Raw genomic sequence first — 26,373 nt, forward strand, 5'->3', positions numbered from 1 at the left:
ACAATTCATATGAGAAACATGTCAGATAATGCTGACTTATGAAATGTAAGATTAAAAAAATAAACTAGCCAAAGTCAGCAGTTTTTCGGGTTTGTGTTTCCATTTCCAGAGAACGCAGCAAATCGTCATTTTGTTTTGCTCACATCGCCACCTACTGGCATATTTTGTGCACCTGCCCATGAGAGACCTAAAAAGTCAGAAAACAACAGAAATAACTGCTGCTTTTGCAAGTGAGGAGGCAGAAAATATCACTGAGCTTTACAATAAAATGTTGGATAATTGAGCTCTGGAGAATCCAGATTCAATGAACTGGAACTTTCAGGTCTTACCACATTAGTGAGTCATAAAACTAACAAGGGGCTTGACATTTACTAGTCATTATCTGACTGGGTATCAATAAACCTCCCTTTTGCAGTAGATAAAAATAAATGTTCTTAAATAATAAATAAAATTATATGAATTTTCCATTCATTCCTGCAAAAAATATTTCTATCAAATTTAATTACTTAGTCAAAGGCAACACGCTCATAGAAATGCTATAAAAATCTGTTTAAAAATCTTCTTTGGAGAAAGAGAATGTAAACCCCAGAACACAGAGAAATATTTTCCTTCCTATTACTGAAGCCATTGTGAATATCAACTCATTCTGCGATCTTCAGATTTCAAAGTCACACTTCCTTGAAAAAACTATCAGACAGAATGTTTTTAACAGGTGAAATAAAGTCCAATTATGGATTTAATAACAACTTTCAAAGAAAAGTTGAATTTAAATTTAAAGAATTAATTAATTAAATGCTAGATTTAAATGTATATGTTGGTTACAATGTGTGTCCCAATCTCAAAGATGTTAAGTCATGGAAAAGAAAAATAGCTTGACAAATGACTCTGCCTTGGGGGTATCAAGGTAATTTTGTACTTTTAAGTTCTTTCATTTTTGCCTCAAAAGATCTCTTTGTTTATTTATTTTATTTTCAGTACTGGGAACTGAACTCAGGGAAGCTTTACTACTGAGCCATGTTCCCAACTCTTTTTCTTTTTTATTTTGAGTCAGGGTCTCACTAAGTTGTGGAGACTGGCCTCCAACTTGTTATCCTTCTGCCTCAGCCTTCCAAGTAGCTGGAATTACAAGAAATTCTACTGTTTTAATTTATTTTTATATTTATCTATTTATTTTGGTACTGGGGATTGAAACTCACTTAACCACATCCCCAGTCCTTTTTATTTTATTTTATTTTTTTAATTTTGAGACAGGGTCTTGCTTAGTTGCTTAGAGGCTCACTAAGTTGCCAAGACTGGCCTGAAACTTGTGATTCTCCTGCCTTAGCCTCCCTATTTGCTGTGATTACAGGAGTGTGCCACTGTACCCAGCAAAATTCTACTATTTTCATTTTTATATTAGAGCTATATATTTATACATAGTAGTTGGATTCATCCCAACAAACTCATACATGCATGAAAATCAATTTCAGTTCATGATCCTCCCACTTTTCCTTCCTGTTCTCTCCTCTCTCCCATTCTCCTTCCTTTACTCGATTTCCTTTTGTTCATCTATTAATTTATATTTGATTAATTCTTTATGTTATCTTATCCTTACCTCTTCATTTTCTTTATTTTAATCTAGCTTCTGTATATGAGAGAACACATTAGACCTTTGAGTTTCTCAGTTTGGTTTATTTCACATAGCATGATAGTCTCCATTTCTATCCATTTACCAGCAAATGCCATAGTTTCATTCTTCTTTATGGCTGAGTAGAACTCCATTGTGTGTGTGTGTGTGTGTGTGTGTGTGTGTGTGTGTGTATCACAATTTCTTAATCCATTCCTCTATTGATGGACACCTGGGTTGATGCCATAAATAGCTATTATAGAATATTTAGCTATAAATATGGAGTTGGTCCCATTGCCATAGTATGCTGATTTTAGATCTTTTGGGAAAATATCAAGAAGTGGGATAGTTAGCTCATATGGTGGTTCCATTTCTAGTTTTTTGAGGAATCTCTATACTGCTCTCCAGGAAGCTCTACCATTTTTAAAAGCAGGAAGAAGTAAATGAACACTTGAGAAATGGTAGAATACTTGAGGAAGTATTATAGATAGTTTGAAATTGGGTGTCATATATTATGAATTGCAGCCATAGCTTGTGGTTGAAGAACTCTAATGTCTTGCACAAATAAGAAATTGTAAGACCCTGTTTTGACCTAGACCTCAAAGTGCCTTGGAATATCCTTGTTTCACTATTTACCAAAAACGAGATGCTGAGAGCATGCTCAAAGTCGGCAAATGGAGGCCCCGTATTAACACTGGGGAAATAATGTTCAGTGAGTCAATTTGACAGTCTTTCTCAAATTTTGTGTGTGGGATGTGGTGAAAACCTTTCACTGATCCTCAGTCATGCACAGGTAAAATGGACCCAAGAAGTAGACTAGACTTCTGTAGGGCTCCCCCTTCAGTACTAGAAGACCAACATGTGACAAGTGATATGGCTGGCTCACATAACAAAGTGAAGGAAGCTGTTTCTGGAATGTTGAGCTCGGGGCTCCCTCTTGGTGTGCACTGGTCATGAACTAGTACAACAACTCCCAGATCTAGAGGAATTCCTCAAATCTCTTACCTTATAAATTCCTTCCGGATAGCTTGATTGAGAGAATATTCATCTGGGCAGAATTTCCCATATATTATAAACAAAAGCAGAAGCAGCATGAGAATGTACATGGAAATGTCTCTGTAAGAAGAGATTTTTCAAGTCAGCATCTTCATAACCCTCTGTGCATATACCCAGGTTTTTCCCTCTGCAAAACATTTTTAATGGAATCCTGAGAGAAGATTTTTGTATAAAGTATGAGATATGTTGAGATTCACATTTATTTTTCTTGCACATCAAAATCCAACTTTCTAAGTACCATTTTTGAAAAGAATATCTTTTTATCCATTGAATGGTCTTTGTTTATAAAAAAAATCACTTGAGCATATTTGTGTGGTTCTATGTGTCTCTTTTATTGAGCTGTGTGTTTATTCTGCTGCAAAACACCAACAGTCTTGGTTTCTGCAGCCTTATAGTATATCTTAAAATTGCATAGTGTCAATCCTCCAATCTGTTCCTTTTTCACATTTTTTGACTATTCTAATTCTTTGTTTTCCATATACAAGTCAGAATCAGTTTGTCAGTATCCATTTTAAAGGACTTGTGGGATTTTAGTTTGTAATTACATTGAATCTACAGATCAGACTGGAAAGACTTCACACAATATTAAGTCAGTCTCCCAATTGATGCACACAGTATTTCTCTCTATTTAGGAATTTTTTTTTTTTCATTACAGTTTCATGAGTTTCAGCATACAGATCTTGAATGCTTTCTTAGATGTATGTCTAAATACTTCATTTCTTTGGGGCTGTGGTAAACGGTATTGCCTCTTAAATTCTGATTATCTGGTGTAATAGAAACATGATTTATGTTTTTACATTGACCTGTATCCTACCAGCTTGCTAAATTCACTTATCAGTTCTAGCAGTCATTTTTGTAGATTATTCGGGAATTTCTGTTAAAACTATTCCTGTCATATGTCAAGAGCTTTGTAATGTTTTGAACAACCAATATAAATAAATAAATTAATTAATTAATTTCAACATTCAAAAAAAAAAGACTATTCCTGTCATCTGCTAGTAGTAGATGGTTTTATTTTTCATTCAAATCTATATTGTTTTCATGGTTTATTTTCCTTCCCTGTTACAATTGCTAGGATTTCTATTGTAACTTTCAATGGGAGAGAGAACAGACATTTCTGCTTTGTTCCTGATCTAAAAGTGTCTCACCATCAAGTATGATGTCAGACTAAGCGTTTTTTATGGATACCCTTTGTATTAGCTTAGAATATTTCTTTTCTATTTCTAGTTTGCTGAGTTTTGGGGTTTCCTTCTTTCATGAATTAATGTTCGGTTTTGTCTCATGCATTCTGGACATCTACTGGGAGAATCATATGGTTTTCCTTATTTATGATGTTAATATGATGTAATACACTAACCACTTTTCTGTTATATCTCTTAATATTATGTACCTACTGGAACTCTTTTTGGTTGCTTTGCAGTTTACTTGTTGAACAAATTGGTTCTGTGTGCTATAGATTTGTATGTCTTTGCTTCCTTATAGTGTTGTTTAGTGTGTTCTCACTATAAACTATAAATTGCAAAAGAAAAAATAACCTTCATTAAATTAAGATTGAATTCTTCGGGATAGACTGGCTTAGGGGTGATGGTCAGAAAACGCACAATGTCTGATTATTTCTGGGTCTCTCTCCTTCTTTCTTTTATATTGCCCTTTGTTGATGAGTAGTGGCTAGATTAGTTAATTAATTAAAAGCTGCAAAAAACGTTCAAGTTCTAATTCCATCATTAGCCTTCACCTAGCAGCTGGAATACCTCTGTGAAAAAAAAAATTCCCTTCTCCTTTCCTGTATTTTCCCAGAGGTGCAGTTTATTGGGAAAGGCAACAGTATTTCCTAGTTTTTAAAAAGGGGATTTCTGAGTGTTTTCTAATGTTAATTGCAATGACTACAGTTTCTGGCATCATCCTAAACTCATGGCTTTAAATATATTTCATAACCTTTAATTCATTATAGTTGCAATTTTTAATCTAGTGTCAAATTATCCCATCTTTGACCAACATGAACTCCCTTAAAATTGGCTTCTGAGTCCTTTGGTGATGGTTCTAGTTGTTATTAATCTCTTGATTAAACAATGTTTCAGGAGCAGCTTGTGTATTTTCTGTCACAGACTTTAAATCAGAAATCCCAATAATTCCTGGCTTTTATTTATTATTATTATTATTATTATTATTATTATTATTATTACTATTTTGGTGGAAAATGGTATCTGTAGACTGGAATCTAGGTGCTGGGGCTTATTGCTCTTGGATTGTTTCTAGTTCTTTTCTTAGTGAATGGAGCTAGGAAAATATTATTCTTTTGTTTTAAAATTCTACATTAGTTCATATCTACACTTTTAATTCAAAACTAGGACTAGAAGCTTCCAATATTTTTGAGGTGGAATCTAACCAGTAAGGGCAAAATTTTAATCTTAATACAAATCTTTTAAAAATCTTATTCTTCTCTCTCCGTAACACTCATTTTCTAAAGTTAAATTAATTTCCTTTCCTATGTTTTAAGATAAGCAGACTCGTGGGCATACATATTCATATTCTTTCTGTTAAGCAGCGGGGGAAGCACACCAAGCAAGTTCTTTATCTGGAGCTTCTCCCATAAGATCCTGAAGGTCTTTCCCTAAAAGCCATCCTCATGGCCACCACCTCAACCCTGCCTGCCACTACTGAAAATGCAAGGGCTTTTGCATGCTAGATAAGCATTCTACTGCTGAGCTACAGCTTAAGTCTTTATTTTTTTTTTTATTTTGAGAAAGAGTCTCGCTAAGTTGCTGAGGCTGGCCACCAACTTGGGATTCTTCTGCCTCCCCCTCCTAAGCAGCTGAGGTTATAGGCAGCTCCACTGTGCTGGGCTCCTCACAACTCCATGCTGTCCCTGTCCTCCTGGGAAGATGTGATTATTCCTAAGCTATTTCTATTACACAAGGTGTTGCACTAATTGTCTCATGCACGGGTTTTCTCATATTTTTGCTAATGTGTCTTTAAGGGTGATTCCTACTAGTGGGGAGTCTGGGCAAAAGGTAAGCACATCTGTACTTGTGCTAGAGAGTTCCAAATTCCCCCATGGGGGCTGGCTGTACCTTTTACATTCCTATTAGTGTGAGAGCACTTTATCATAGCTCACCAAAAGAGCCTGTGGATGGAGATATATATATATATATATTTTTTTCCCCCCCAGTTTTAATTTGCAGTTCTCTAACTGTAGGTGGAAGTGCCATAGTGCTTCTTTTTTTCTATAAGCTGTTTGAAAGCACATTTTTGCTCTAAAAAGTTGCTGGTCTTTTTCCTTTCTCCACCCCACCCCCATCTCCTGAGTCCATGCATGGATGGAGGAAATTGAGGACCAGGGAGTAAGATGTTAACCAACTTATCATGGGTAGCTTGCAGGACCAAGTTTTCTGACCCTAATTTCCTTGCATCCTAGTGCTGGGCACAGAATAATATACGGAAAAGGATCTTCCCACCTATACTCCCCAATACCTGATGAGAATAATCTTTTAAGAATGATCATCAGCAGGAAGGTGCTCCTTCTGAAAGGGGAGTTGGACCAGAGTGCACCCATCCTATGCACATCTGCACCCACCTTAGGGCTGCCTCCGTACGACTCTTTTTCCTAATCTTCTCCCTGATGACCTTGAGTTGAGCCTTGGATGGTGGACGCACCCAGCGCAGGTTCCGTTCTCGTTGTCGGGCAGCCAAGACCTGTCAGGGATGAAAATGCTAAGACCCTCAGGCTGGCAGTGAAAGGAGAGAGGCATTTACCATCAGCCAAAAGCAACGTCATCACTGAGCTTTGCCTGGTTTTTGGGAACAAAGAGCTACTTTATGTAGAGAATGTATACCAGGTTGTTGGGGAGAGGTTTGGAGACAGCGTAGCTCCATTTAAAAGAAACTCTACTTATATCCCAGCCAAACTTTTTTTTTGGCAGGAGCTGCAGCTGGGCCGCTATAAAGAGCAGCTTTACACAACAGGCATGTCTGCTACTGTCAAATTATGGGAGCAATTATCTTTGGCATTTGCATGGTATTTTCTTTTAGAGATCTTCAAAGTCTGGAAAAACCATTTTAAAGTACAGTCTTAGCAAGAAATGACCTTTGATTTTCTTTTTTAAAATATTACTGCTTTTATATTATATCTGTTTATGTTCAAGACACACATAACAGTGGATGGAGTATTTCAATGGGTTATTAAAATAACCCATTGAAAACATTCATTCATTTTTTTCTCATTCACGAATTTGTTCATTCAATACATGTTCAATGAGGAGACCCTGGGTCAGATATGGGAGACATTGATCTGGAAACTCAGAAGCTCTCCTTCCTCTGTTGTACTTTTAAGAAATACATGGCAGTACAAATGGTATAACAGTGAACCTGGGGATTAAAGCTTGGTGGTTGGGATATTCCTTTCAGCTGATGGATGTGTTATCATGAGAAGGGTGAGCGCTGAAGCCGAGTGTGGGGAAGGTTGGTAGGTGGAGCTCTGTTGTGGTTTGGATGTGAAGTTTCCCCCCCAAAGCTCCTCTGTTAATGCAGGAATGTTCAGAGGTAAAAATTGTGAGATTATGAGAGCTGTCACCTAATCAAACTAGAATGGACTTACTGGGTGGTAACTGTGGGCAGGTGGAGTGCTGCTAGAGGAGGTGGGTCACTGGGGCTATACCCTGGAAGGGTGTATCTACCTTGTGGCCCTTTTTCTGATTTTCTCCTCTACTTCCTGACTGCCATGAATGGAGTTATGTTCCTCCATCATCCTTTCTGCCATGGTGTGCTACATCATCTTGGGCCCAGTGCAACGGACTCAGTCATCCTTGGACTGAGACCTCTGAAACCAGGAGCCCCAAATAAACTCTCCTTCCTCTAAGTTGTTCTTGTTGGGTATTTTGGTCATAGTGACACAAAACTAACTGAAACAGGCATCTTGACTTCAAGGTGCTAATGGGATGGGCACAGGTCTAGTGATGCCAACCTGACCTTTAGGATCACGGCTGAATCTGCCAGAGGAATCTACCCCGGAGGAAAAATCTATAGAAAGAGAAAGAACAGAGATAGAGTAGGAAGGTGGAGTATCTGCACCTGGGGAAAAGGTAAGAAAGCCTTGAAGCAGAAAGGAAAGTTGAGATCCAACAGGTGTGAGGAAAACCCACAGCAATACTGCTCCTCAGATGAGGTGCTGGGGTGTACCATACTGCTATGTGGCCTTGGCCTTTATTATTTCACCTCTATGAGCCCCAACATCCTTATCTTTAAAGTAGGATGCAATAATCCTGCCTACTTCACAAAATCTTATAAGCAACAAATTGATATAGTGAACGTAAATGTAGCATGACTGTTTTAGTCAGCTTTTTCACTGCTGTGAATAGAAGACATGACAAAAAAATTTTAGAGGAGGAAAAGTCTATTTGGGGGCTCATAGTTTCAGAGTCTCAATCCTTGGACAGCTGACTCCATTCCTTAGGGCTTGAAGTGAGGCAGAACATCACGCTAGAGGAGTGTGGCAGAGGGAAGTGGCTCACACTATGATCAGGAAGCAGAGAGAGAGAGAGAGAGACTCCACTTGCCAGATACAAAATATATACCCCAAAGCCACACCCCTAATGCCCCACCTCCTTCAGCCACACCCACCTGCCTTCAATTCCCACTCAGTTAATCCCATTAGGAGATTAATTCACTGATTGGGTTAAGGCTCTCCTAACATCTCACATCCAAACCATAACAACACAATACCATGGACTATATAATTGATGCTCAGTATATATTCTCATCATCCAGATGCCAGGGAGGAAGGCTGTGGATCAGTCACCTGATGAGGTTGCTTAGCCTGTCGGAGCTCTCTGGGCTTTCTGAGAGGAGGGGAGTGGGGGTGAGCAGAGGAGAGATGGTATCTGACTGTGAATGAACTGGGGCTGCAGCCTTGGTCATAAGGACCAGTGATTACTTCTCAGAATAGAAGAGTACATTTTGTTTTATGTATATTCATGTCAACAACAAGCCTGTGAGTTTCTTTGTGGTGGCTGAAAGACTTTGCTCTTTTTCATAGCACCCACACCTAAGACAATACCATATGTACAAACAAGCAAAACTGAATATAGGAAGGAAAGGAGAAAGAAAGGACATTAAGGATGGAGGGAAGAAGGGAAGTACATGACAAGAACACAGACAGCATGGTTCTCCAAAGCCCAGTTCATGCTGCACTGATAATCTCCTTACTTTTTCAACTTCCTTTGCATAGTCAGAAATGCAGCAGCTGTGAGAAAGGGGAACATCGGTTCCGGAACGTGCTTCCAATTCCGAGTCCAGATTCCTGGTTGCTTCATATAAAGACTCGGCAAAAAATTGGTTGTCGTCTTTTTTTTTCCAAGCAAAGCCCAATGCCATGATGCATATCTGGAGGGAGAGATGTGATAGCAGGGGCTATCATCAGCACTGGGCTGTGTTCCCTCCACAGAACTGTCCTCCTGGTATATAATTGCCAATAGGCCTCCATTTCCTGGTTCTGAACCACTCACCAGAGGCTTGACCCCTTACCAGGCCTGGCCTGGCCCGAGAGACTTATGTTCTCCAGGCTCAGGTTCCTCAAATGAAAAACGGGTGGTCACCTGTGGAGCTTAGCACAAGGCCTGGCTCCCTCTTTTTATTTTTTTTCTCACCACATCTCAAATCAAACTATAAATAAAAGAAATGCATTGCCAAAATGCATCCCCCTCTCCAGTATCCTGCTGAACAGAGGAACCTCTGCCTCAGAAGGTGTGTCTTACCATGAGTGGCTGGGTGACAAACACGCAGCAGACCACGGAAAGGGACAACAGGTGTAGCCACCTCATACACTGAGCCATAACAAACCTGTCCAGGAGAGAATGCAGTCAGTACCCTTGTGGAAGCAAGCCACCATGGTCACTACCATCTGAGCATGGGGACACAGGAGTAGGTCAGCACCTTTGCAGGTTGAGACCTTGGGCAGGAAGTGGGGCTGCAGCCAGGTTGGGGCTACTGGACGTGGGCACTGTATCTTTCTGCCCATTAGAGGAGAGTCATTCCTTGCTGAGAGAATATATGCATTTCTAAAGCTACTCAGTGGTAAGAGAAAAGAAATCCAACACACAGCAACAGAGCAGAGGGAGGGAAAAGGAGGAAAAGGCAGGTGTGACCTGGTGACAGCTGCAACAAGTGGATGCAGAGGGAGCAGGAGAGCACTTGGGACTTCACCTGCCTTCTTGGACCCCAAGAATTAAGGGCCGAGGATCCATACTTTCCAGATGGGTAAACCGAGGCACAGAGGGCTCCAGTGCCTCATCCATCCTCACAGTGATTCAGTGTGTGCAGCTGGGTGAGGGGAGATCATAAGGAAGAAAAGGCCTTGGCTTTGTGACCTACTTCCCATGGTTTAGGAACATGTGGGCCCACAGGAGCCATGAGATGACTCTGGGGCCTCTAGTGGTGACCAAAGCCACACAGCAGCCAGACCAAGAGGCACTGAGTGCCGGGGGCAGTCCCGAATGGATGGTGCATGGATGGTAACCATCGCACAGGCATAGGCTTGTTTGTTGTTGTACTGGGGATTAAACCCAGGTGAGCTCTACCACTGAATTATGTCCTCTGTCCTTTTTAATTTTTTGTTTTGAGACAGGGCCTTTCTAAATTGCTGAGGCTGGCCTTTAACTTACAATCTTCCTTCCTCAGCCTCCTCTGTGCCTGGGCTTTTTCAAACAGGAGATGATGAGCACTTTGTCTGAGCTCTCTCTCAGGAGCTTGGTGACTGGCCCTTCATTCCTTAATGAGGACCCTAGGGCTTCTTATTTAACACCCAGGATGCCATCCGGGCTGGGTGGCTGTTGCAGAGATTGCCCAACCAAGTGATCCTTTGGGGTTTGCATATGATTCTGCTCACTCCCATGGGGTGGAGTGGGGTGAAGGAGAAAATATCAATGGTGACATCTGGTATCCGCATTTTATGTGTTCCTAGAAAAGAGGGGCCTCCTTTACAAATGCTAGACTTTCATCAAGTGACCTGAGTATATTTGAAAGCCTCAAAAGCTCACCTGTAGCCTATGAGTCCTGTCCCCAGTCCACAGGCTAGGGAAGCTGATCCACAAATGGCCCATGCTGCAGAGTTTGACCAAGGCATGCCAGCTCTTGACCACTGGGGCATGAGCCCTTCAAAACCACCTTTTGGAGCTACAGAAGAGTAAGGCAGAGACAAGCTGGTTAACAGACCCAACATCCTCACCCACAGTGTGACGGTGAGCTTAGTGTCACCTTGACTGGGTTGTAGGGTGTTTAGAAATTGGGCCAAAGATTATTGTGGGTGTGTCTACGAGGGAGTTTCCAGATGACATTAGCATTTGTGTCATGGACTGAATAAAGCAGAGGCCTTTTGAGGGTAGATGGGCCTTTACCCAATCAGTGGAAGGCCTGAATAGAACAAATGGGTTAAGAAGGAACTCATCTTTCCTGATGGTCTTTGAGCTAGAACATTGATCTTTGCTTGAAGGTCCAGGATAGCACCTTAGGGGCTCTACTAAAATGCCTCTTAAAATGATGGAGAGGTCCCCAACATTAGAGGCAGAGGGACTAGTTTCCATCTCAGATTCCAAATGACTAAGTAGGCTGACTTAGATCTGCAGGATCTGCTCTGACTGGATTAAGACTCGCTCACACCATTTGGACACAGAGTTATGACTTGTCCCCACAGCCTTCATCATTTCCTCTTAGCTATGCAATTCCTCCAGAGCCATGCACATAACCAGAGGTCACCCCACAAAATCCCTCTCCTTGGAGGGGAGTTGTAGAGCTCCTTTTCTCAAGGGATGGTTCTTAGAGATAAATCCCAATGAGGGAACATCTGGGGGCAGGAGGCAGTGTCAACCAAGGGCAACTAAACCCAGCCCATCTCAATAGACCAGGAAGCTGGCATTGGGCAAACCAAAGGACACTTGCTGAACATGCAACAGGAATGCAGAGGTGTGACCAGGATGGGATGGCAGTGTCTTCCTAAGCCACACCTTCCCCACCGCCTCCTTGGCGTCTGGTCCACCAGTGCAAACTTTCCACTTCTGAGCTTTCACGTCCCAGAATGCATGTGTCCAGCTTGCCATGGAGGGTAGCCATACTTTTGGCAATACTGGTGCCTGTACTATAGGCTCACCTACCTGAGGTCTCATTCACCCACAGAAAAGACCTTTTTCTGCTCCTATGGTGAGTACGCAGAGCAGGGTCCACCTGCTACCCAAAACCAATGCTCTAGGCCCTGTGTTGAGTAGGCCCTCATGGTTGCACACATGCAACTAGACCAGGCCCAGCAGCTAGCTCCCACTTGGATGAGACTGACAGGGGACAGCTTGGTCTCCTCTTGAGACCCAAGCGCAGGATGACCTGCCCTCCCTGGGTGCAGCCCTTGTTTTCCAGGTCATTTTCTGCTTTTCTAGCTCATTGCTGAGCCCGCAGCATAATTGAAGGAAGAGCTGCTATTCACTCTAATTTACATTTTATAAAAGCAAAGCTTCACTACAGAGAAAAAAAGAAAAGAAATATGGGCGGGGCACATCTAAGGAAAATCTAATGAAGGGAGATCTGGAGAATAGAAGAAAGGGACCAGGAGGGAAGAGGAGGGAAGGGAAAGGGGAAAGACTAAGGAATAATATTGGTAGATTTACTGTTATACTGTGTGCGTGTATGAATATGTAACAACAAATCCTACCATTATGTACAACTATAATGCACCAGCAAAAGAAAAGTGGAAAAAATTTAAAACACAAAGCTTTAAATTTCAGAATATCTAAAGAAGTGTGAAGACACTAATACTGGCTTTTAAAAAGATCTGATGTAATTTATACTGAATATAAATAAGAAATCAATCAGGATTTGGGACAAAGTTAGAAGTCACCATTTCAAATGAGTTCAAGCCTGTTTTTAGATAAGACTCAAGTGTCTAGTGACATGTGTCTCAACTCCAACTCTATTCATCCCTCCTCTCCCATGGCTAAGGCTGATGTTGGGCCTGCAGAAAAGAGGGCTGCCTGTTGCAACTACATGGCAATGTCACCTTGTAAGCCAGGAGGGGAGTGGTGGCTCTTTTCCCTTTGCAAAGTCCCCTGGTGGTCAGGTCTGCAGGCCTCCAAGTCCATGGATGGGCAGGCTGTGCCATTGCCTTCTGCCTTTCTTCTACTCCCATCTCTCCCAGAAGGAATGGCTGATACAGAATGCTGGAATAACAAGGACAGGCCAAGGTCAATATTCCCACAGATAGTGAACTCCTCGACAATGGTGCCATCTGAGCCTTCTCACAGGACAGGCATAGCACATGGTCAAGTGCAGTCCTTGAATTCTGAGGGGGAAGCACAGTCAGCCTTGGGAGCTGGCTCCTTAGGACCTGTGGGGTGACCATGAAGCAATGCCTGTGGCTTGGTAGCAGCTCCATTTTTCAGGTAATTGCACCCTGATTCCTAGGAGGCACTACCTGCCCAAGGAGCAATGGTTGATAAAAGGCTCCAAGGTGGGAGAGATAGAATCCCAGCATAGCATTTAGGGATAGGGCATACAATGCTCCAAGCAAAGGCCCTGGAGCTGCCAGGCAGGGGTGAGAGACTAAGAAACACAGGAATCCCACAAAGGATCAGCCTTAAGCTAAGGGCATAGTCACCTAGATCCCACAAGCAAAATCCCAATGGGTTACTATGGTCACACCATTAGAAACTGCCCTTCACTTGCCTTTAGTCAGAGGCCTATTTGAGACCTGGAGCTCACATCACTGCAACAGCTCCTCCAAGCCCCTGCTCCTCGTGCTAGGCTGAAAGGAGCAGGCCAAGCAGACATCCAGGCCTTTCTTCTTCACAGGGGCCTTGGCAGTTTTCACTGAACATATACATGAGGCTTTCTAGGTTCTGCAGGGCTGCTCCTCTCCCATTTTTCTGGCCTCTGCAGAAACTCCTTCTTCTTGATACTACCTGGATGCCCATCCCCCTTCACTGGGGCTTGAGAATCAGCCCTACTTTTCCAGATAATGGATCCCAACCAGCACAATGTGTGACCTTCCCATGGTCATACCACATGCAGCCAAAGAAGAATGCCAGAGAAATCCTATTATTAGCCTGCTATGCTAGAGAATTAGTTAATGCATGTAGTTGTCCACATACCTTACATGGCTCCTGGGTGTCTTGGGTACCTCTACAGGAAGTAGGATCTGATTGAAAAAAAGGCAAATGTATGATGTCAACCCAGGGACATCTTAAAGCTACCTGGTACACTACCTCCAGTTCTCCTTCCTGACCCATCATAATTAGCCTTTCTGAGATATGGGACAAAGCCAAGATGAGGACTTTTTAATGTTGCCATCCCAGTGTGGAATTGATACCTCCTCAGTCACCCAGGGCTGCCCTCAGGAAATATAGCAGTATTGGAAAAACGTTTTAAATAGTAAAAAGAGCCTTAAAAGAAAATAGTGATAAATGGTACTATAAAAAATTTAAAATAATAAAACTGAAACAACAATAGCAACCGGGAAAAAGTATTCAGTCTCCATTGGACAAAGGCCCATTTACATAACTAAGTGGCAATCACTTAAATCTTGTTTAGAAAAAGAAAGGATTCTATGAAGTCAATGAAGAGGGGCAAAGGAAAGGGACAACCCACAGAAAATAAGATGGCTTTTAAATATATGAAACATAATGCAAACTGGAAGTAGGGGATTCCATTCCTACCTAAAAGATTGGCCCAGGAGATCAGCTTGAGGGGAGAGTTTGAGTTTCTAGTGCATGCTTACCCAGAGGGACCTCTGTCTGCACTCCTCTTAGCAGTCTGCATGCCTCAGTCTGGGGATACTCCATCGCTTCCTGTAGAAGTAGAGGCTGGTTAGAAAGGATATCCCCCAGCAATGGAGGTGCCACTCAGGAGCATAGGGCCGCGCAGATAGTCCACAGGTACCTTGCTGAGCCTGAAGAGCAGTGCCAAGAGCTGTGACCCTGGGGAGGCCAGGAGGGTGCACAGGAAACCCAGACTAAAGGATCGGAGAGTGATGTCTGTGGGGCCGACATCCAGAGGGAGCTGCGACAGTCAAGAGTAGAAGTTATAACTCCTCAAGTGATTCCAACTTAAAACTCAGGGGCATTTGTAGTTCCGAAGACTTAACCTTTGCTCTCTCAATCCAGGTTAAAAAAATCACACAAAAAAAGTAATTTGTTTTTCTCCTGTAGAAGTCCCTGTGCACACTCATTTTTCATGAAGGGGATTCTCAATGGACTTAATCCTTGCTATAATCTGACATGAAGGCATCAATGTCTTCAATGTGCCACCCAACAGAGAAAAATTGTCAAGGCCTCAGATTAGACAACTAGTTGATCTCACAGGAGTGACCCAACATAGGTTTTCTGACTACAGGTCCTGAGTACATCCCAGGTGGATATGGTGGTTCCCTGCTTGCCAATTAGTGATAGATTTTTTGAAATATTTTTTTAAAACTAATTATTTGCACATGGCACTCCTTTAAAAAATTCTAAATCTATAACTGTTACCACACCTCTCTGATATCTGGTGCCATGTAAGAAGGCCACCATCCCCAGCTGCATGGTTGGGACCATATGGATGTAGTGGGTTGGGCTTATAAGTGGCCCTGAGTTGTAAGAAACTAATCCCACTGTTTTGCCATACCCTCCAAAATCATGCTGTTTCCCCTCACTCAGGAGAGACAGGTTCTCCATTTTAACTGCTTGAACTGTTTCAGAATTAATTCTCTACATTTCATGAGGAATAATTAGACCATGTTTGCAGTGTAAACTGGTATTCCAAATGCTAATGTGGCCATGCTAACTTTTCCCTGTTCTCTCAGCCAAAGCATTTGTTTAAAATGTGAATAAATGTCAACCTTAAAAACAACTTGGGAGTGTTCCCACGAGACAACCCAGGCTACCAATACCTCTGGGGATATCATGCTCTGTGGCCCCTGGGGTTTGAGGTCTCATACAGCAGTGGTCAGCCAACCACAGCAGCTCCTCACCCAGACCTTTCATCTTTCAGATCCTTCCCAGCTACATCTCTGGCCATGTCACCTGGGGTCCCTCCAGGTACACAGCCTGATTCCCCTGGTTTAAACTCTTCTTCAAGTACAGTGAGTCTTGCTAATTTCCTGGTTAAGAGGGAGCCATGCTTTAGGTCTTGAGAATTGGCAACCATTGTGAGAAAATCAGCTGCCTCCCACCTGCTCATGTTCTCCTGCAGTGACCAGGACTGCAAGGAATGCATAGACACACAGCAGACAGAAGGACACCGTGAGCCGCTGTGTGTGTAGGTAGCCACTGGAGGAGGGCCGACTGTACACGGAGAGCCAGACATGGAAATCCTCCAGGTACTCTGTGAACTTGAAATAGAACAGCTGAAAGGGAAAACCACAAGACAACAATTTCCTGATGTCAGACATTTGTGTGAACAAAGTGAGATCCTGACTGATAACCAACAATTTCCTAAGCTGAGACTCCAAAATTTTTTGGCTTTTCTACCTGGGCTGGTTAGCAGGATGCTATATAACCACTGGGTGCAGGTAGACGATCCACATAGCCCCTTGATCTGGCTTCTTTCCTCCCACCTCATTACCAGCATCTTGCCGCAACCACACACTCCCACCACCCTGGACTTTGGCCTAGTCCAGTCTCCTACTGGAGGCCCCTGAGCCTTGGTACCAATCATTCCTCCCTCTCACTTGTCTGGCTTCTGAATTTTTAACATTGGCTCAGAAACCCCTTCTCTCTGGAGTCTCTGAACACACTTCTCCATGTGTTCCTAATAGACTATTTAGGAACTGTTCTCAGTACTTTCCCCCAGACAGTTTATTTTCACTAGGTTCTGAGTGCACCAAAAGCTGGTGCCACCCATGCTGTAACCCACATGGTCCACCATGTAGCAGGCACTATGTTGCCCATGGAATTATACTAAATTTTTAATGTTTCAATGCAATTCAAACATTATCTAGTGCTCAACATTGTAAAAAAAAACAGAATTACTTATACATAGGACTGATATATGAAATACAAGTAGAATAATAAGCAAATACCAGCAAAACAATCGAAACAGAATAAGACTGTGTCTTTTATATGTCAACTGATTGTCCAATGAGTTACAGTGGATTCATGGAATATAGCTACATGGACTCATAAGTGGCTAACTTAGTGTAAATTTCTTACACAAAGTTCTCAAGCAAAATAGCTGGAGGAGAAACAATGCACACCTCCTATTGTTAACTGTGTTCAGTCAGCTAAGTGGTCATTCTTACATGGAATAACTGTCTCAAGGAAAGTCTCAGTTGAATCTGTCCCTTGGTTTCAGGTGCTGAAGAATTTCCATATGCTGTGACTGATTGGAAACCCTTGTTTCAAATTCATGATGATTGTGCTTCCTAGTAAATTAGCAATGTCAAGCCAGAAACTACTACAGTTGTAAGCCTGGTTCTCCTTACCACCATGACAATGGGACATGCTGGAAGGAGAGCCCAGTGGACTGGTGAGATCCAGTGTCTGGGGAAATATCAGCTTTCATGGGCCCTGACTCCTGCTTGAGAACCATTTTAGGAAATCATTTGCCAGAAACCCAAAGGCATACTCAAACCTACAGTTTTCTATCATGCAAGTAAATAAAAGAAAATCAAGAGTACCCAGTAGGTGGATACTTAAGCAAATAAGAGTGTACATCAGCCATTATAAAGTCCTTAAATTGTTCATAAAGAGCATTCATAAAGAAATTTACTCTAAAATGTTGAATTAGGAAGCACAAAACATATAAGTCTTTTTATTACAACTATACAAAATGAATAGGGAACACTGGAAATAGGGAAAGATTGGAAGAGAACTTGTAAAAATAAAAACTTTCACAGTTGGCCTGTGAGATCATGGGTGACTGTCACTTTTCACCATCTCCTGTCATCTGACCCTGATCACATCTATATTGTGTGATAGTAATATAAGTTGTTTTGTATATATACACAAGGTGCTGGAAAGACTTTAATTAGGGGTCTGCTGAACATTGCAAACCACCAGCAACAAGAAATTCCATAGGTGGTATTGCAGTAGTTGTTAAAAGAAGAAACATTACAGTAGCGATTAAAGTTGGCAAAGGCCATCAGTTCATGCTTACATGGCCACTTACCGCATGCATCATTGAAGATATGAATATCCTGATAGTTGACTAAGAAAACAGATAATATGCCAAACTTGAGAAAAGTTTAAATAAATGACTATAAGAAGAGAAGCAGAGCTAGGTGCTAAGGTGTGCCAGTCACCAGGTGGGCAGGTTGGCACTGGCACGGGACTTACTTTCTGGAAACCCAACCCATGGCGCAGGCGGGTGAGCTCTCGCATCACGTGGCCATCCCATTGGTCCGCAGCCAGCCAGCACTGGGCAGGGAAGAACCAGCTCTGTCCTGAGTGCAGCTCTTTCACCATCACGTGGCTAATGAACCAGCTTGGGGAAGGCCCACAGCTGTCATGCCAGAGGCGGATCTTCCGGAGTGGGCCCAACTGCGCAGGAGTACTGATGACACACAGCAGCATCACATCAGCCCTGTATGCAGGATGGCGTGGGCATGGCACCTCACCAAATATGATGCTGGCACTCAGGACACTAATGATCCATGAGGGGCAGATATGCCAACAGATAACTGCCATGCAGAGTGACAGGTGGAAGCCCCAGAGCTGGCCAGTGGATAGTGAATCCCACCCAGCACACAGGGGTTCAGCATCTATCACACTTATCCCCTGAACCTCAGTTCTGCTTTCCATGACTTCAGTTCCCCACCATCAAGCATGAGTCCAAAAATATTAACTGGTGAATTCCAGAAATGAACAATTCATAAGTTTTAAATACATTTTGTTATAGTATATTATAATTATTCTACTTTATTATTAGTTATCTGTACTCTTTTGCTAAGAAAAGTTTAAATAAATGACTATAAGAAGTCATTTACTTCTTACTCTTATACTCACTCAAGTCCTTACTCTTACAAGTCCTTACTCTTCCAGGTTTGGGATGATACTAATTAATTTAGGCAGGTTTACTGGCCTAGAATTGTGATTGTGATTTTAGCATGCAAAAACTAATAAATGAAACTGTATCATAGGTATGTATATATAGGAACAAACAGAGGTATGCAGGGTTGGTATTATCTGCTGTTTCTGGAATCTATCTGGGTCCTGGAATATATCCCCTGAGAACAAGGGGGATTGGTGACTCTAGTTTTCCTAAATCCAAGTCATGCAAATCTCATTATATGTATTTTTGCCTGGAGTGAATTAGTCAGAAGTTAACTTTTTTTCTCTTAATAAAGAACTACTCCAAATGGAAAAATACTATTAATAAAATTTTCCAGTAGAAAAAATAATTTAGTTCAGTACTTTCACATTTCTAAAAGTGGAAGGAGCTGGCCTTCTATCTTGATAAATGATCTTGCCTCTTCCAACACTACCAACTTTGCAAGACCACATGTCCTTACTCTTCTAGGTTTGGAATGATACTAATTAATTTAGGCAGGTTTAGTGACCTAGAATTGTGATTATGATTTTAGCATGCAAAATTAGTTGATTTCCTTCTTTCTCTTTCTCCTTCCCTCCTTTCCCCCCTCATATAACCTACCCTTTAGTCTACTCCAAATAATAAACTATAAAAATACTTCATAAAATTTTACGTACACTGATGTTCCCAAAGTTCTCTATGCTACTTTTTTGGGCTTATGATGAGAACATTCTGATTCTGATTGGCCTCTCTTTTCCAAATCGTGTGGTTGAAATATCTCCAAATACCTCAGGATAAATGTGTGTCTGGAATTCCTTTCAAACAGGGTCTTCTCAGGACTGCAGAGCTCTTTGGTTTCTGAAAGTCCATTTTCACCACATAAAACAATGAAAACCTTAAAACACAGACACAGGGAGAGAGTTCCAGATGTTTCATAGAAGATGCCAGCACCCCTGGGGTAGGGCTTCCCTGAACTTCCCTACTTTCCATCCTTCTGGAAACCACCTGACAAGCTGTGGGACAGCTACAGACCCCAGCATGGAGCTGAGGGGAGAAGGGTGCCCGCATGGCCTGCACAGTCCTCCCAGACTAGGGAGGATTGGAGGACGAGGATTAGGGCCTGGAATTGGAACCTAGAATTGGAGCCTGGGGTGGCTGGATGGTTTTTCACATCCTTGATCTAGAAATGTTAGTTCCCACCTGGGATTTACTGGGGTATTTATCTTTTTCAGGGTAAAAGAACACATGGTGGGGGCAGCATCTTCCTCCCTTTGGCTTGGCAAGAATACTGGGGGAGGCCTACTAGGCCCTGGAGTGGCACCAGGGTCAGGTGGCAGGGGCTTCCACCTCTGCAGGTGCACCCTGGGGAGGCCTGTTCCCAGTGTGGCTGGGCTTGTTGTTCCTCACTGGTATATTGCTATCCAGGAATGAGTACTGTGTTTATCAATTTTTCACTTAAGAAATATATTTTTTTAAATTCAAAGATACTAGGACTGCTGTGAGTGGATAGCCTTTATTAGTTAAGAGAATTTCCTTCTATGTGATGTTCACTGTTTATGAATTACATTTGATGAACTCTATAAATATATAGTCGATAGGCTAGGGCTTGTAGTGAGTGGAGATCATGTTAGATTTCATGCCTAGCTATACCATGGCATCCCCATCATACACATCTCCTTTCTAACATCATTGACCCGTTTTCTTCTCAATGCTCCCAGTCTTACAGGTTTCCATAAAGCAGCTATAATTCCCTCAGGAAAGGGAGTGAATTTTGAATGCAGATGGAACCTCCCTTCTTGTCTCTGTGTCCTGTGGTTCTGCTCATGGCTCTGGTGTTCATCTCTGCAGACCTTTCTCTCACAGCCCACTTGGCATGGATACTGCATCGCTTCCTTCAGCCTCCTACCATTTCCTGTCACTCCCCACCCTTCTATATCATCCTCCATCTGCTTGAGAAGACTCTTTTTAACCCCAAGCTTCCAATCCAAGTATGTCCCTACCTATCTCCAAGATTTGTCTGATCAATTCTCACTCCTTTCTCCCTAGATCCACATCTAGGTGGTGGGTAATAGATTCCTGTCAACTCAGAAAAACTGAGTTGTCTCTCAAAGTCTCAGAGACTAATCCAGAGACAGAACCAATCTCTCTGATCTGTTTTCCATGGTAAAGGCAGAAAGAGGGGAAGAGATTTGAGCTGGGAGAAGGTGGGGGTCCTGCCTTCTGCTCTTACACATGTACAGGTTGCAGGAGGGCAGAGGGAATAGGATGGGGCTGGTGGTGACAGGTGATTGATAGGTCAGTTAAATCATCAAATCATCACTTCTCATGCATCGAAGGCTACACACTTAGACTCCACCGAGGCATCCCCAGGGCCTTATGTTACCTTTGAGGTAAACTGAGCTGGTGCCCGGAAGCCAGTGTCAATAACAACAGCATACAACTTGTGGCCAGGTGGGGTATGTTCTTGCAGAAAAATGTATCCCATTTTCTTTTTTTCATGATTATCTATACATCTGCTTTTAGTAACCATAAATCCATAAAGAATCATAAAAACCACAATAAAAATACTGGGAAGTAGGTTTTGTGGGTGACTGTAAGTAAAAAAAAGAAAAAAGGAAAAGAAATAAGGAGAATTACACATGGAAATGAACACTTAGAAAACTGATCACACACACATACACCACACACACGATGGTCTGCAGGTTGTTTTCAAACCTGTGCTGGAGCCCTAGTGCAAGGAGCTTCTGAATACAGGGCTACCATGGCATGAACTCCAGAATGAGGAGGCCTGTGCTGAACCTGCCTTTGAGGTGGGAAGCTGCACCTGCTGGGCCTGAGGAACTTTGGTTGCGAAATGAGAAAAATGCCAATCTCATGCTATTATGAAGATTAAGGCATGCAGATGTGTATTTCAAATATGCAGATGCAACATTCCTCCCCTTTCCCTCTTCTGCCTCCAGGGCAAGGCTAGGAGATGTTGGAGGTGTTTCAGGTAGTGCTATAGTTTAGATGTGATGTCTGCAAAAGCTCACATGTGAAACAATGCAAAATGTTTGGAGGGGAAAGTATTGGATTCTAGCCTTAACCTAATCAGTGAACTAATTCCTGATGGTATTAACTGGATGGTGACAGGATCCAAGTGGGGTGTAGCTGGAGGAAGTGGTTCACTGGGGGCGTGGCTATGGGGTATATATTTGAATCTGAAGAGTAGACTTTCCCTCTCTGCTTACTGATCACCATGTGAGCTGCTTTCCTCTGCCCTACTCTTCCACCATGATGTTCTGCCTCACTTCAAGCCCCAAGGAATGGAGCTGGCTGTCTATGGACTGTGACCTCTGAAACTGTGAGCTCTCAAATAAACCTTTTCTCCTTTACAGCTATTCTGGTCAGGTCTTTCAGTCGCAGCAACCCAAACAGGTAGACTCCTCTACATCCCACCTGTACCTGTCTGTGGATGGCATTGCTTGCTCCCCACCTGTAGGTCACACTCACCGGGCACCAATCCTGACTTGGGGAGAGAGATCCTCTAGCCTCTGCAGGCCCATAGAATGGTGTCCATATAGAGTCCCCTGTGTTGGGCCCTTAACCTAATAAGGTATTCTGGCTGGGCTCAGCTTTATGGATCTTTGATAAGATTTCAGAGGGTAGGGCCTGGAGTCCATACTGTTTGGGGACTCTGTGCTATGTCCCCTGCCTCACTGCTCTTTGTATCTAGGATAGGGCTGTGCTCCTGGTCTCGCCTGGCACTCTTCTTCCTTCTTTCCCAGTAAGACCAGGACAAGCTTGTTCTAAGTCACACCCCATCAGCTCACAACCACCTGGCTCTAGTTTGTCCTTACTATACCTGAGCTGTGGCTTGGAACCTCCTGGATTCTGGCCAGATGTACCTGGTGCTACTGCCTTTGTGTGACTTCAGGTGTTGTCTTCTATCTGGACATCCCCTGAGCTTCCCCCAAACCTCTTTGTTTACAGCCCCCTCCCCAACGGTGTCAGTGCTGTGGAAACCAGGGTTGGGCTGCTCCACTTAGAGCTCTGATCACTGGATGACTGGTGACCTTCTCTGAGGTCAGCAAGAATTACATTAGTAATTAATGTCTTATTTACAAATTCTCTTATTCACCAAATAGTCTTGGAAATACTATGGTTGATTAAACAATAAAGGCAGAGTTTCCCATTGTAAGAATATCAAGGTAGGAAAACTCAAGAACTCAACACCCCAGGAAGTGCAGATCTGCCCTTAATATTTACTCAGCAAATGTTTACTGAACACCTACCAGGGACAAGCTCTATATTAAACATGGTCAGCCTGACAAATGAGACAGAGAAGGTTGCTGCCTATAGGAGCTTCCCCTTGATGTGCCCCTGTTTCAGACTCTAAATATAAGTTGTTTCATATGAAACAGTGGCTATTAAAATAGGGTGAATTTTAAACTTACTGTTTAAAATGGACACATCTCAGAGACAAAGAGAGCTATTAACAATTAGGCTGTGACTATAAGTTTAAATCAGGTCAGACAAATCTAGAGGTGACATTACCATAGGTATTTACATAATCAATTATAATTAGCCAAATTCACACTGAACTAAATCTAAACCTAAAAATTTAAAAAAATTGTTGATTCTCTTGTGTTTATAAATCTCTTGTCAGTGAATGTAAGTATAGACAGTGTTATGGTTTGGATGTGAGGTGTCTGCCAAAAGCTCATGTGTGAGACAATGCAAGAAGGTTTAGTAGAGAAAGGATCGGGTTTGGATAGCCTTAACCCAATCTGTGAATTAGTCACCTGGTGGCATTGAGTGGTAACTGAAGACAGGTGGGGTGAGGCTGGAGTAGGCAGAGCACTGGGGGTGTGGCTTTGGGGTATGTATTTTGTATCTGGCAAGTGGAGTGTCTCTCTCTGCTTTCTGATCATCATGTGAGCCACTTCTCCCTGCCACACTCTTTCACCATGATGTCCTACTTTGCCTGGAACCCAGAGGAATGCAACCAGCTGTCTATGGACTGAGACCTCTGAAACTGCGAGTCCCCAAATAAACTTTTCCTCCCCTAAAGTCATTCTGATTCGATCTTTTAGTCACAGCAGCGAAAAAGCTAAGACAGACAGTTGGATATAGTATTTAAAGACAATTATCTCCTAATATTCATAATCCAGAAAACAAAATAAGACCCTCATCATTATACAAAATACATGCATGAAGATGTGAATTTGGTGTCAACATACCTTATATATAATCAGAGATATGATAAATTATGATATAATGGTATATTAAGAATAGTAATGCAAAAATAAATAGATAAAAAATTTTTAAACAGATTTCAAGCATCTGCTTAATTATACATGAGCATGCTGAGTGGGCAGTGGCAACAACAAAATGAAATCTTGATTTAGAAGATGGAACTTACTGCTGTAAACTGGATATGTCACTCACTTCAAAACCAGCCTTCAGCTTTCTTCTCAGGACAGAGAACACCGCAAGGCGGTCATAGCTAGGAGGAAAATGCACATTATGATACCAAATGTGTAACAGGAGCAGCTGTTCACAGGGTAGTGGTAAGCTAACCAGAGTGAAAAAGAAAACAGGTCCTAAACATACTGCTACCATGTGTGCCCAGTTCACAGTGTGCATCCCAATCTAAGTTTGAAATTATTTTTTGGACCAAGACTCCTCTGAAGTACCAGACATCCTCACATCCGGGAACTGGATACAGCGCCTGTGGAGACTGTCCTGAATGTGTTGCAGACTCCATGGAAGGACCTGCCTCAGCCAGCTTCCCCATGAGACTCTCAGTTTAAGTCCTTCTGTGGGCTGTTCTCGGCAACTCAGCACATGCTGTGAACCTTTGCCTGAGCACCTGTTCTCGGTATTGCAAAGGCCCTATCATTGGCAGCTCCTACCATGACCAGCACCATGAGTACTATCTTAAAACAACAACAACAACAACAACTTTTTATTAGTACATTATAGTTATATATAATATCGGAGTTCATTTTGACATAATTATACAAACATGGAATTTAATTTGCTCTAATTTAGTCCCCAGTATTTCCTTCCTTCTCCTCTTTCCTTTCTTGGTTCCCTTTCTTCTATTCTATCAGTCTTATATTTATATATAGCTTTTTCAAAAAAATTAGTGTATTAAAGATATACATAAAGATGAAGCTCACTGTGGTATATTATCTTTAAAAAGAAAACCTATCTCATCTTCACTATCTTGTGAGCAATTTCCATGTGTTACTCATTTCTGTAAAAGTACCTAGCAGGGATTGGTATGTAATAGAGAATGAATGATGGCATTAATTTATAATTAAATATAAAAGTGGAATATTGGGCTGTTACCTGGAAATTCAAATTGCACAACCACAAAAGGGTGCAACACAATAAAGTCAAAAACAAAGATGAATGTCATCGAGATGTTCCAATCAGGACATATTTGCCTCCTAACTGGCAACCATAATATACAGTTTCTTATGGTTTAATTTTTCCTAAGGAGGAAACGACTATTTCTACTTCTAAATATGCCTAAATTATTGTTGATCTCTACCTTAACAAGAGGGTAAGGACAACCAAAATGAAAGGACTAAGCCTCTCATACAATTGTAAATTTTGTGGCTAGAAAATAAAGAATTTCCAATTTAGTAACATGATTCAGATACCCAGAAATTCCTGAGAAGGGAGCTCATGTCTGTGCAGAGTCTCATGATGTTCATCCTTGAGCCAGGCCTGGGGGTATGGGGTGAGGACTCCTCTGCACAGGAAAAGGAGGTACAGAGGGGCAGTGAGAGCAGAGGACCCTGTCTGTCTGACTTCAAACTGCACACCCAAGGGGTGCCAGCATTTCCATTATAATAAAACTGGACCCCTGTGCCACTTCTCTGTTGACTCATTTCTGAGTAGAAAGAAGCTCAATAAATAGCTACTGCACTGCAGTCACCACGGGGAGGGGTGGGCATGATGACCAGGTAGAAACCAGTCCCCTCCCCTCAGAGCCACAGAGCAGCATGGGAGAATCAAGACTGACATGAGAATGGGTATAAAAGGCTCATCCTGTTAGGGTTGTGCCATCCAAAACTTTTACAGCTATTCATGGGAAGACATGATTCAGAAGAGGTTCCAAGGCCCGACCAAACGAAGAAGCCAATGTAGTCAGTCACTTGCTAAAATTCCCAGACTCTTTCCCAACAGTATGCTCATACCTGCAATTAACTTTTTCTGAAGAAGTTCCTGGTTGTGGAGAGAAACTTTCAGATTTCCACTCTCTCTTATCCCAAAACAGGCATTGGATCCACTGGAAATGTACTGTGTAGTTCACTGCCTTAGCAAAGTATTTGTTTGGAGGTCTTCTGTCATAGTCAGCATCTAACAAGGATAAATATCCCACGTTGGCACCTACACAGAGAAAAGGCAAACAGTCTGAAGTTTGCAAAAGGCATACTCCATTCCAGACAGAGGAGCTGGCAGGTGGGGAAAGTAGAAAGAGATGGGCAGAGATTGAAAGGGGACATTAAATTCTGGCCTTTTTTGTTTCCAGAGCATTTAAATGGTGAATTACACCCACTCAAACTTTCATTTGACTATGGCAAAGTGCTAGGAAGGAAAACAGTATTTCTAGGGCTTGTGATGTTCCAAGTCCTTCCTGAGACCCTGAACAAACCAGTCACCTCATTTTAGTGGGGATGGAGAGAGTTCAGTCTTCAGATGTTATTCAAGCCACTTTCTATTTCTCCCCAGCC

The 26,373-nt window shown here is 42.2% G+C and overlaps 1 protein-coding gene across 1 annotated transcript in view; it reads right to left on the reverse strand.

Moving 5' to 3' along the window:
• Positions 1-26,373, reverse strand: part of Pkd1l1 (polycystin 1 like 1, transient receptor potential channel interacting) — a 140,174-nt gene that overhangs the window by 26,514 nt on the left and 87,287 nt on the right. Inside the window, exons 29-41 of the mRNA XM_077110056.1 lie at positions 25,837-26,029; positions 24,045-24,128; positions 21,024-21,231; positions 19,429-19,535; positions 17,947-18,163; positions 15,843-16,016; positions 14,573-14,692; positions 12,696-12,855; positions 10,693-10,828; positions 9,412-9,496; positions 8,864-9,040; positions 6,237-6,355; positions 2,612-2,722 (exon numbers count right to left, since the gene is read on the reverse strand). Of these exons, the coding sequence (XP_076966171.1) occupies positions 2,612-2,722; positions 6,237-6,355; positions 8,864-9,040; positions 9,412-9,496; positions 10,693-10,828; positions 12,696-12,855; positions 14,573-14,692; positions 15,843-16,016; positions 17,947-18,163; positions 19,429-19,535; positions 21,024-21,231; positions 24,045-24,128; positions 25,837-26,029 (1,891 nt within the window). The remainder of the gene's footprint in view (positions 1-2,611; positions 2,723-6,236; positions 6,356-8,863; positions 9,041-9,411; positions 9,497-10,692; positions 10,829-12,695; positions 12,856-14,572; positions 14,693-15,842; positions 16,017-17,946; positions 18,164-19,428; positions 19,536-21,023; positions 21,232-24,044; positions 24,129-25,836; positions 26,030-26,373) is intronic.

This window comes from Callospermophilus lateralis, chromosome 1 (assembly GCF_048772815.1).
Source record: "Callospermophilus lateralis isolate mCalLat2 chromosome 1, mCalLat2.hap1, whole genome shotgun sequence".
Taxonomy (NCBI): Eukaryota; Metazoa; Chordata; class Mammalia; order Rodentia; family Sciuridae; genus Callospermophilus; species Callospermophilus lateralis.